General features: G+C 61.4%; 1 protein-coding gene across 1 annotated transcript; it reads right to left on the bottom strand.

The window, feature by feature from the left end:
* Nucleotides 1-1,187: 1,187 nt before the first annotated feature.
* On the bottom strand, nucleotides 1,188-6,022 carry HMX1 (H6 family homeobox 1). Its single transcript, XM_004065195.5, has 2 exons — nucleotides 5,404-6,022; nucleotides 1,188-2,526 (listed from the first exon to the last, which is right to left on the bottom strand). The coding sequence occupies exons 1-2, from the start codon at nucleotides 5,795-5,797 to the stop codon at nucleotides 1,874-1,876; spliced, it is 1,047 nt and encodes a 348-aa protein (XP_004065243.2). The 5' UTR covers nucleotides 5,798-6,022; the 3' UTR covers nucleotides 1,188-1,873.
* Between the last annotated feature and the right edge of the window lie 6,239 nt (nucleotides 6,023-12,261).

Genomic DNA, 12,261 nt, shown 5'->3' with positions numbered 1-12,261 from the left:
CCTGGTTTAGCCAGGAAAGCAGTTGGGGCACAGCCCCAAAGCAGCGAGGGAGCCCGGACACAAGCCTGGGAAGGGCTGGAGGGGGCCCAGGCAGCAACAAGCCTGCAGGGTGGGGACTGGGTTGGGGGAGGCCTGCTGCGAGGCCAAGGATGGCGGCCCTCTCTAAGAATCTCTCAAAATGCCCACGCTGTCATGACGCAGGGCCTGGAACCCAGAGGTGTGGACCTGCGGGCCCAGAGGCTGAAGGAGGCCCCGTGGGCTTGCCGGAACCCTGGCCTCACGGTAAGGAACCAACTGATGGGTCGGGGCGGGGGCTGGGGCTTGGAGGACATGATTCTGGGTCAGGAGCTGGATGGTAGAGACACACAGATGCACTGACCCCCAGGCCCACCGCACGCTCTCCTTGGCCGTCTGGCGCTACCTTGATTGCCCCAGGCCCAGCGTATGGCCTGGCTGCTGCCCATCTCACCCGGGGAGCATCTACACCCAAGTGAAGCAGGAGAGGGAGATGGGTTTTCTTAGGCTAGGGCTCAATTCTGCCATGGAAGTGAACTTTTCAAACCCGAACAATGTATTTCTCCTAGGCTCAAACACACACCAAATAGTGTCCCTCCCCCCGCCAAAAGCAGCCAGCTTGGGGCTGACGGAGGTGGGGTGGCCCCAGTAGCCCAGAACAGGGGAACGAGCTCTCCTTCAGATCCCATCATCACCGGCCGTGAACAGCTTTGCCCACCACCTGAGTCCTCCAGCTGACCAGAGACCAGAGACTGCAGGCCGGGAGGAAGGCCCAAGGCAAGAGCACGGTGGCCTGATCTTGAGTGCCACGGCTTTGTTTTGGCCCAAAGAAAAATTCCATACCAGATAGGAAATGGCTGTGCACACAGGGCGCCACACAGCCGAGCCCCTGTGACAAATGCCAGCGGCCATCAGTGGGCCTCTGCCTTCACCTGCTCCTGCCTTTCGGTTTCAGTCAAGGCTCTAGAACTTTGGACACACCATCGTCACTTCCTCCTCCCTACTCCCGGCTCCTGGCCCTTCCCTGTGGTGTGTCATAGAAGAGGGGCACAGCGCTCATCACCTCCGACTAGGGTCTGCCCTGCCCACCTGCACCTGGCCCAGCCCTGGGCTCCAGGTGTCCCCAGTCAGCACTGAAAGGTGATCCCAGGAGGGACGGCACCCAGCGCAGCTTGAGCTGTCTCTACCCTCGTGATCACAAAGCAGTGAAACTGTCCAGAAAATGTCCCTTTTTATTCCATACGCAAATAAGTAGATTCATTTAAAAAAACAACAACCCGGAGGCTGCGACGTCTGCAGAGAGCCCTAGCCTGCCTGCTCCTGGAACGGACGATGGGACCCACAGGTCCAGGGTCCTTTCTCCACCAGCACCCACGGGAGGGGTAGCACAGCCCTCCGGGCCGGCCTGCTGTCTGGGTCCCAGGAAAGGGACGTTTAGTGTTGGGGGCAGTCTGTGGGGACAGTCACCGCTCAGCCTTGGACAGCCGGTTGGTAGTTTTCCTTTGTTGCGCTGGGCTTGGCCTGAGGGCAGCTGCCCCGGGTGGCCGTGGCCGACCGCTCCTCGCTGAGGCCGGGGGTGGCCGTGGCGCCGGGGGCTGCGCAGCCCAGAGTCTCTGCATGGCCCCCTGTTCGAGTGGGGATCCAGCCTGGCAAATGGGTGGGGCGTCCCATTACATTCTAGAGGTGCTCCCCACAGGAGCTGAGGCCTGCCCGGCTGCGGCCTGCGCTCCCGAGGTACCTAGGAGGCCGCAGGAGCGACCATCCCTTCCCTAACGCTCCCTGAGCCCTGCGCCTGCCGCTGAATCGCGCGTCCACACAGGTCCACAGGGTCGTGGGGAGAGGGCCCGGCAGGCGGGACTCACACCAGGCCAGGCATCTGCGCCCGCAGAAAGGGCACGGAGGCGGCGGCCGGGAAGGCGGCCAGCGGGTAGGCGAGGGCCCCGGAGAAGCCGAGCAGCGGTGGGGGCGGCGCGGGCGCGGCGGGCGCCAGCGGGAAGGGCAGGGTGGCCGGGGGCCCAGCGGCGGCCGCGGCCGGGGGGCTTTCGTGGTAGAGCACCGGCACGCGGACCAGGCGCTGCGCTCCCGGCGGGGACAGGCTGGCCGCCTCCAGCTCGGCTGCCAGCTGCCGCTTCCACTTGTTGCGGCGGTTCTGGAACCAGATCTTAACCTGCGTCTCGGTGAGCTGCAGGGAGGCGGCCAGGCCAGCGCGCTCGGCGCTGCTCAGGTAGCGCTTCAGGTCGAAGGTGGATTCCAGCTGGAAGACCTGGCTGCGGGAGAAGACTGTGCGCGTCTTCTTCTTTCGGCCGCCGCCCACGCCAACGCCGCCGCGTGTCTCCCCAGCCGCCGCAGGGACCTCGGCCAGCTCCGACGCCTCCTCCGTGCCGGCCGCCGGGCCACGCGCCGCCAGCTCCGCTGCCTCCCGCTGCACCGCTCCCGGCCCGGGGCCTCGCGGCCAGGCGCCCTCCGCACGGCCCATCTCCTCGCCCGTCTCCGGTGAGTCCCGGTCGCTGGCTGCAGGGGAGAGAGGGCACCACCGTTGGTTCTAGGGCACTGATTACCAGACTCAATCACTGAGGCCAGCCGTCCCCACCTTGAGGTCGCTCACAGCCACAAGCAGGAAGACCTTCCAGCACAGGGCTGGGCACCCAGCAGCTCTGGGGATGCACACATTGTCAGAACCGTGGGAGGCGGCCCGGAGACCAGGCAGCAGCTCCAAACCAACACCCCGCAACACACCAACACCCCGCAACACACAAACACAAACGCACACCCATGCCAGAGGACAACAAAGGGATGCAGAGCAAAGAAAAGAAACAAAAATACTACACAAGAAAAGCAGGCTGACCCCAGTGAGCACTCCCCACTCCCAGCTGCACCACGGGCGGCCCGGAAAAACACACAAACCTCCCGCAGAAGTCCCGGGACAAGAGGAAAGATGTCCTTCCGAGAAATGTTCACACCGAAAAACAAGCACAGGACACCCCCTGCCACCTGGCATCCAGCCCCACGCCAAGCTCCCCAGAAGGAGGAATGAAAAGTTCACAGGCCTCTTCCCGCGCCCTCTGCCCGCTTGCACAGAAACATTCCATAGTAGGAGGACAAACCAATGCAAAGGATCCCCAAAAGAGAACTCCCATCAGGTGAGGCTGTCATCCCCACACCACATACTCCTGTAGCCCTGACCCAGTGTCCACAAGGCAAGTCCACACCAGCCACAATCATGCTCAAAGGGAACACGGGCACATGCCACTCCAAGCAACATGCGGCAGCTGAGTCCTGCCCCAAACACTTTCAAGACTGGAGGTTCAGTCTCATGGGTTTGGGCTGAAACCAGAAGCTCACAGGGGGTGTCTGAGTTCATGTTCCAAGTACCAAGCTCCCCTACTCATCTCCTAGGAACAAGAAGAGGCCCACAGGCTGGCAAGGGATGATGTCAGGTTAAAGAAGCCAGCCAGGACCCAGAAGCACTTGCCCAGATTGAAGAGGGCAGCCGCCTCCCACTGCAGGGCTCTGGAGGCTGACTCGGACCTGCTGCTTTTCTGCCTTGGTCTGGAGCCTCCCGTGCAAAGAGCAGGCCCAGGTTGACAGGTTAGAGGTGGAGGCAGAGTTTGGCCTGGCCCTGGGCCCCTGGAAGGCTGTGCACTTGGCCGGGTGTGTGCCTGCAGTGTATTTGCAGCACTTGCACGCTCATGCAAGGGGTGCGCACACTGGTGGGCTTCTGTGCGTGGTTCCAGCTCTGTGCCTCATGCCCAAGGAGTGTGCACATCCCACTCACGCCCGTGGCCAATCCCCATGGTGTGTGCCCTCACAGCACCCACAGGGGAGTCAGGCAGCAGGTTGTGGTGCATGCTACTAGATCTGGGGAGTCCCTGCCTCCCCCCAATACCCCAAACTCACAGAGGCCCATGTGCTGCCACAAGGCACTAGGCTGACTTGCCAGCTCCAGTGAGGAAGTGGGACCCTAACCCGCATGGCACGAAATAAGGGGGAGCCGCCTCTGCAGGGGTGCCACCTGGGCTGCAGGAGGGGATGCACCCCAGGGATGAGCGGAGAACAAATTTCACCATGAGAAACCCTTTCCATAGTCTCCCCCAGAAGGGCACTAGACAGAGTCGCTCGATTTCTGGGAAACCACGGAGGCCCTGCTCAAGTCTATGTGAAGGGGGTGGGGGCCTAGACTTCCTGAGTGTGGGTGCCGAGATGTGGGGCCTTTTGCAAGGGGTCACTCCACGACATGGAAAGGGTTATCTAACAAGTGAGTGAGGGTCGTAGGCCACTTACTCCCCAGCACACACTAATATTCATACAGAGGACAGCATGGATCCCAGAGCCGGAGCCTGCAGAGGGCCCACGTCCTCAGCGGGCCTCAAGGTCCAAAGGCTGTGTTGGGGGTGGGGGGCTGGCTAAGCCAGGGCTTGGGGGGTTGGACTGGCTTTCCTGGCCTTCCTCCCCGGGGTCTTCCTAAAGGGCAGGTCCAAAAGGGAGGCAGTGACCCTGGAACCCTGGGGAGGGGAAGCAGAACTAAGGGGTCAGATACCCAAGCAAGGGGGCAAAGGGGTTCTGGGGTTGAGAACCCCCAGCCCCAGTCTCAAGCCCTCAGCAGGGAACAAAGGCAAGGAGGGGGAGGGGCAGAAAAAGAAGAGAGAGGGGTTGGACTGGGGGCCTCAGAACAGGCTCCCTTCTTGCCTGGCACAGCCCATGCCCCTCAAGGACCAAGAGGGAGGCCCAGGCCCCTGCCCCAGGCTGTCTGCAGCGGGCACAGAGGAAACAGGACTCTGGGGGGGCACAGCTGCCATGTTAGATGGCTCCCCTCCCCGGCCCCACCCCCACAACACTGCACCCTCTGCTCAATGCCCCCTTTTATTTTTCCACATCTGATGCTACTTTGTCTCCCTTTCCCTTCATCTATTCCTCCTCTTTTCTCTCTCGGATCACTCTTGGGTTTCTTTTTCCTGCATCTTCCCTTCCCCCCACCCCATTCTCTCTCCCGCAGCACATTCCTTTCTTCCTCCATCCTCCCATTTTCTTTCTCAGCCTCTTTCGCCTTCTCCTGTATCTTTCCCTATCCGCTTTTACTCTCCTTTCTTTTTTCTTTGGCCTCCTGTTGTTCCCTGTCCCCAGCCTCCCTGGGACCGGAGGAGCCCGGCAATGGGTGAAGCTATGGCCTGCAAAACCTCCTCGTTAGCGGAGCTCCTGCCCCAGAGGGTGGGCCTCCAAACCAGCCCAACCAGGGGCTCCGTGGGGGCCCCACACGGCCCAGACGCCGTTCCACAGAAGGGAGAGGATGGCCCAGAACGGGCGGCGACGAGCCCGAAGTCCCCCAGCAAATGCGCAGGGAGGAAGTCGGGCCCCACCGCCTGACCCACCCCTCCCCGCGCCCTCACTCACTGTCAGGACTGAGGCCGCCTCCATAGCCACCGTGCGCCCGTGGGTACCAGCGCGCTGCGCCTCCGCAGCCCAGAGCGAAGGGCGGCCCGGGACCGGGGGGCGGCCGAGGACCGAGGCCCAGCGCGCCCGGCCCGAGCAGCGCACGGGCCCGCGCCTCCCCGCCGGGCCCGGTGACCGCGAGCAACTGTCGCCGCCGCTGTAGCCGTCGCCGCCGCGCCTGCTCGGCGTCCTCGTCTTCGGGGTCGTCGTCGTCGTCCTCCTCGTCCTCCCGGCTGCCGTCGCCCTGGGTCGCGCGCCCTCCGCCCTTGGCCTCGGCCGCCAGCAGGTTCTCGATGAGGAAGGAGGAGGCGCGGGCCGGCGTGGCGCGCCCGGGCTCCGTCAGCTCGTCAGGCATCGCGGCCGCGGGCTTCTCGGGCTCGGCCGGGCTCCTTGGTCCCCGCTGGGGATGGTGGCGCGCGGCTCCCGGGCGCACGCGCGGGCCGGCCCTGGAGCTGCTACCCGGAGCGCTGGCGTCGGGCCCCGCAGGGCAGGCGGCGGCCTCCGCGCCGGGCTGGGCTGGGCTGGGCCGGGAGCGAGTGCGCGCCGACAGCTGATCGGGCAGCCGCCTGGCTCGCCTTTCAGGTCGCCGTTCTGGTCGCCGCCGGGGCGGCCTCACTGGGGGCGGGGAGGGGGAGGGGCCAGCAGGGGCGGGGGGTCGCGGGCTGGGCCGGGAGGGCGGCCCGCTGAGCCCCGAGGACGCTGCGCCGGCCCCGAGCGCGGCCGCTGCCGGGAGACGCTGCCCAGACCTGAGCGCGCGGGCAGCGGCGCAGCCGAGGGCGGGCGGCCCCGGGCGCAGGCGGGGGGTCGCGCCGGGTCCGATCCCGCGTGATCAGTTCCCCCGTCCCGCGCCACCCGCTCCGTGGGGGCGGGGCCTGGGCTGAGCGGCCACCCATTGGCTGTGGGGCCCCGATGAGGAACGGGCTGGCCAATCACCGTCCGGCCAGAGCCGTAATTACCCCGCTGCGAGGAGGGTGTTGGACCGAGCGTGAGTAACTGTGTGTGTGCGCGCGCGTGGTGTGTGCACGAGTGTGCGTTTGAATGGCTGTGTGTGTGGAGGGCGGCGTGGAGACCCCGGGGCTCCCAAGAAACTGCAAGAGGCTGGGCCACATTTTTTTATTAAAGACTTTGTGTGTAATTTAAAAATGGGAACACTGCCAAAACAGGACTGCGAAATGTGGCATATCTTAATATTTGCACTTAATGAAAGATGCTTTCAATGCCAACTGTAGTTCGGTAGAACTCTTCAGTTCCCGGGCTCAGTACCAGTATGTAAGGAAGTGCAACCACAGGGCTCCGCTGGCAGCCCGCTCGATGTTACGAAGCAGGTCTTCACCGCGCCAGCACCCCCACCGCCCGCTCCAGGGGAAGCCAGGGCCTTAGAAGGGGGTGGGAGCTTCTGGCCCAGCCTCTGCCCTGGGCGGAGGTCTTGGGGGCAGGCCCCTTCCCTCGTTGTGCCTCCGTTTCTTCGCTCTAAAGGGGTGGGGAGGTCCTCCCATTTCTGCAGCGGGAAGTTCGGGAACAGAACGCACCCTGGAGCTGTCTCCGTTCCGGGGTCAACTTCAGACTTACCTACATTAGGTCACTGCGCGGACGCGCGGGTTAAGCCGGCTTCACCCGATGCGGGTTATTTCGGAGAGATACATCCATCCTCCCAGGGCCAGCCCCGGGCCCCTCTCCACCCGAGTACCGCCCGCGTTCCCGGAGGTGACCGCAGGCCTGGGGCTTCCGCTTTGTTTAATTCTTCCAAATAAGCACGGTGGAGGGAGCATCGCCCCCATTTTTCAGCGGAGAAAACTGACGGGAGAAGAGAGAAGAGACTCCCCCAGAGGGTAGGTGGCTCCGGCAAGCCTGGAATCCCTTCACTGATGTCCCGGGAGTCCGGCTGGTTGGCAGGGCGGTGGGGCTCCAGGAGCGGCTGAGGCCTAGCCAGCTGGGCCCTCGCGGCCTGGGTTCGCAGAGACAAAATGGTGCGCCTCTTGGGAGCGTGTCCTGGGTGCGCTTTCTGGCGGCTGCCAGGAAGGACCTCTAGTGCTCAGTGGCTGCCGCGATCTCGAGTGGGAGGACTTTTCCAGGGACTCTAGGACAAGATGCTCAGCCCATCTCCTTTTCCCCGGCATCTTAGCCCAAGAGGGGCAAAAATAATGACAGAGACTCCCGCGGGTTGTTTAGCCTGGAGGCAGCCACACAGATGGGGGCTCCTCCCTCCATGTTGTTGATGAGGCCACTAAGCCAAAGTGGAGAGAGTTGGGATCTTAGGGAGGAGCTGAGGTCTCCCAAGCCCTGCTCCCTGGGATGTCCAGCGTCAGAGAGACTCCAAGGAGCAGAGGTACCCCAGCCAGAGGGGGCTGGGCCAAGGAAATTGGGAAAGAGCGCCCGATTCGATTAGTTTGGAGCGCTAGCCTTGGGGCAGACACCGTCTACACTAGGGCGCTTTTGACAGATAAGGAAACTGAGGCCAGAGAGGGGCCAGATAAAAAGACAATGTCTGTGGGGAGAAGTGTTTTTCTGATAGCCATCCAGTTCACACAGGCTCCGCTGGGTCTGTCTGTGAGAGGCGCCTGGACACTCCTGCCCCGTCCAGCCACGCGCCTGCCCAGGTTGGTGGCATTTCCATTTCTCCCTCAGGCCTGGCGGGCTTCCTCTGAGTCTGAGTTCTAATTCCCTCCGCTCTAGGGTTGTGTGGCCCTGGAGGAGGCGTCTTGCGTCTCTGATCCTATAACTGCGGACGATACGCGTCCCTGACGGTGCCAGGTTGTTGGGAGTAGAGGCTGGGCACCACCAGGTGGGTGGTGGCCCTGAGCGCATAGCGCTCGCGGGTGTCTTCCCACTGCCTCTGGGGGGCGCGCATGAGAGCGGCGCTTCCACACGCTGCCGCGTGGGGCCTGGGATGGGAGCGAAGAGGGGCGGTGGATCCGAAGCGAGGACCGTGCACCCTTTTCCTCTGGGCGCCCGCTGTCTGGGGGTTGCGGAGAGAGCTGGCGCCAGCCGGGCAGAGGCTGGCGCGTCCACACTCTGAGTCTCCCACGCCGGGTCCCAGAGACTTTCCAGCGACAACTGCAGCGGCGAAGCCTGGTCGGCGAGGCGTGGGTGTGGGCAATTGGGCAGATTGTTGACGCTAAGGCGCAGGGTCAGACCGGGACGCGCGAACTGACCGGACTGGTGCTCGTCCAGGCCACTGCCTCTGTGCCCGGTGCTGGTGGCGGAGCCGGCCAGGATCGAAGTCCTGCGTCCAGGTGAGTGGCGACGCCCAGTTTGGAGACAGAATTGCCGGCAGAGGCGCAAGCGGGAATCGCTACCTTCGCGGCGTGGCGCATTTCGATGCGCCGCAGGTCAGATGAGGCTCGCAGTTCACGGCCCAAGAACAGTCTCGGGCAGGGCAGGGAGAGGTCGGGATGCGTGCTCTTCGCGCTCGGAGGCTGACCCCGCAAAGTCGTCACCTTCAGTCGGGGTTTCTTGCCCTCCCGGGACCACGGTTCAAGATTTCTGATCACTGTTGGACACGTCCGAATTCTGGGACTGAAGGACTCCCCCATCCAAAAAAAGCAAAACGTCTCAAAGTGACTGAGTTGTCACCTTCCTGTCTCCCCATCCCTGTGAGGGCACCCCCCCACACACACACATCCCCAACCCACAGCCATCCTTCCATGCAGGCAGGGCGCCACCAAGCCCACCACCTCCCTGTCCACTTTAGTCCCTAGCTCTCCCTCCCCTCCTGCGCCTGCCGTGCATCCTCTCCCTTGTATCCTGACCCACCTTGGAACTTCCAGCAAACGCCCTCCAGGGAACCCAGTGCCCTTCTCAACTGGACAGGGAGGTGCCTGACAGGGCCTAAGCCCTCCTCACCGGTGTCCCCAGTGCCTCGCTGGAGGCTAGCAGCCAGATGAGTGAGTGGGAAGAATCCACAGAGCATAGATCTGGGGAGGCAAACCACAGCCGCTGGCGCATGTTTGGTTTCCTTTTAATCAACTTTTTTCTTTTGGAAGTTTTCGAGAATGTCCATTTTAAGTTTTCTATTTTCTTGCTTGTTTCATCCCTCATCCCAGTCTTACCCGTCCTGACCTCACCTGTGCGGCCCCACGTACCTGCTCTTGTGTCTTAATTTATAGAAACAGTATGACATTTCACACCTCCACTACTTGTCATTTTGAAAGTATATGTTTGAAGTCAATGACATGCTGGCCAATGCAGCAGTGCTCATTTCCTCTTTATGCTCTCTGCACAGCTCAGCACTCACATGTGCCACGGTTCCGTTTCTATCACGTGTTTCCCCAAACCTGCGTGGTGTGGAACAGCCGTGGATTTGATGCTCACTCCAAGTCAGGGATGGCTTCTCTCCAATTCCTGAAATCCAGGTCTCCTCTGGAAGACTCAAAGCTGGGGGCCGGAGTGGTGGACTCTTCTCAAAGCCCATTTGATCTTTTATCCAAAAGCTGATGCTGGTTGTGCGCTCAGGGACCCTTGCTTGGGGCCTCCCTATGTGACCTGGGCCTCCTCACAGCACGGGTTCCCAGGACAAGTGGAGGAGGCCGGAGACCGAGGGAGAGAGAAAGAGAGAGAGTGAGAAGAAAGAGAACCCTCTACTATACTTATTGATTGGAGCAGTCACAGCTCTCATCAAGGTTCAAGGGAAGGGACATGGACCCAGCTCTCAGTAGGAAGAATGTGGAAGTCACATTGTCAGACTGAACAATGAGAAATACCGTTGCGGTCATTCATTCAGCCCAGGAGCCACAGGGCAGCTTATTCCCCTGTTGGGAGATCTATCTGTAGGCTGCTTCCTATCTGTAGGCTGACTCTCCGCTTTTGCAAATAACATTGGAATGAACAGACCAGTCCATCTTCCTGTAAGAGCCTGAGTTTTTCTGGGGATGAATGCCCGAGAATGGGAATCCTGGGGCGATGGATCTATACAGACTCACCTTCGTGAAGCACTTCAGAATCATCCTCCACAAGAGCTATATCTATTTCTGTTTCCTCACATCTTCGCCAGCACTTGGTCTCATCTGACTTTTATACATGTGATGCTGTGACAGGTATGAAGGGAAACCTGGCATTTAGGGTGATAGGTCTCTGCTTGCTGAGAGGGTGCAGAGCTGATCATATTAGGAAGCTAGAGGGTTGGGTTTATATGAGACAGCTGCTGGGAAGGAGGGAAAATGATGAATTGGGGTCTGGTTATGAAGACCCCTGCATGCCGAGCTGAAGAATACGGTTCGGTTCTTAATTTGCAAAGCAATGGGGAGCCACTGAAGGTTGTTGAGCTGGGGAGGCAGGGTTAAAGCTGGACCCTAGGAAGAGTCATCTGAACGCCACACATATGCAGGGTGGACAGGAGACGAGGAGGTGCAAGTGGAGGTTCTCAGCATGGCCCAGGGATGAGCAATAATGCCCCCTGAAGGCAGGGGCAAGCCGAGGCCCATCTCCACTGTCTGTGGGGCCAGACACAGTGTTGGTGGGTGTGGAGGGAGGGGGCCCCAAGCAACCGTTGGCTGTTGAACCTGGCTGTGTCTTATTTTCTCCCTTTAGCCCCTCACGCTCAGGCCTGGGGAGCAGTACAGTCTCGAGACATTCTCGTTGTCTTAGTCTGATCCCCACGTCGCAGCCAGCAGGAAATGTCCTTGAAGCTGTGGAGATGTGGATTGGAACTAGGGCGCCCCACTCCAGCTCAGCCGCTGGCCCACTAAGGTGTGAGCGAGTCACTGCCCTGGAGGGACCTTGATGTACCCCGCTGTTGAGGGGAACAGCAGGAACGCCCACCCCTGGGCTGGGATATGGGGAGTGCAGATCACCGCATACACAAGCCTTCCGCATACACTGAAAGAGACCAAATGCTTTGAAAAAGATCAAAATGTTCAAAACCTACTGTGACTGCCTTCTGGGGGTCTAGCCATTCCTTCCTTGTGAAAGTCTCTCTTTAGAAACTGGAAAGAGAAGAATTTTCATAAACTACCACGCCCAAAGGCTGGTGGACCAGAGGGGAGAGAGGAGAGGAGTGGGGAGAGGAGAGGAGAGGGGAGAGGAGAGGGAGAAGAAAGGGGGAGAAGGAAGTGAAAAGAGAGGGAAGGACTGGGCCTGAGGAGGAGGAGATGGGAGGAGGAAGGAGAGAGGGGATGGAAGGGGAGAAGGAGTGGGAGGAGACATGGAGGAGGAAGGAGAGAGGAGGAAGAAGGAGAAAAGAGGAGGTAGGAAGAAGGGGAGGAATATGGAGGGAGAGAGGGAAGGGAAGGGGAAGTGTGCAGGAGGGATGGGGAGAAGCGGAGGGGAGGCATGGAGAGGAGGAGGGGAGGGATGGAAGGAGGGGGAGGGGAAAGATGTTGACCTCGGCATTCCTGGTTGCACAGGTCTTGCAGCAATGGGGTTCAGCCCTCTCCCTGCCTGGGCTCACTCATTGTCCCGGGGAGCTGCGGCAGTCATGGGCGCCATTCTCCCAGGGAAGGCCCACCCGGGATACAGCCTCATGTGCGCGTCCCTCCCCCAAGCCTGGCTCCCTGCAGGCTGGAGACTGCGCTGGAGCCTGGAACCGCCGGGGCCAGCTGAGAAGCCGCCTCCGCTGCTGGAGTCCCTGGGAAGGGTCCCTTCCACCTGCCCACAGCCAGCCTGGGAGGCAGACGCGCCAACGTCTGGCCCCTCAGCAGGGACATCGGCTCCAACAAAGCCACCCCCGGGAGGGGACGCTGTGCCCATGGGGCTGCTCCTCCCCCAACCCCAGGGTCTGGCCCCAGCACCTGCCCTGTGCCAGGGCCACCGAGCTGGGCTCCCTTGCCCTCCATTCAATGCAGGATTTCCCTCTTAACTTTCTTTCGATTTTGAAAACTTTCA

The sequence above is a fragment of the Gorilla gorilla genome, chromosome 3 (assembly GCF_029281585.2).
Source record: "Gorilla gorilla gorilla isolate KB3781 chromosome 3, NHGRI_mGorGor1-v2.1_pri, whole genome shotgun sequence".
Lineage (NCBI taxonomy): Eukaryota > Metazoa > Chordata > Mammalia > Primates > Hominidae > Gorilla > Gorilla gorilla.
This window is presented reverse-complemented; position numbering and strand designations above follow the sequence as displayed.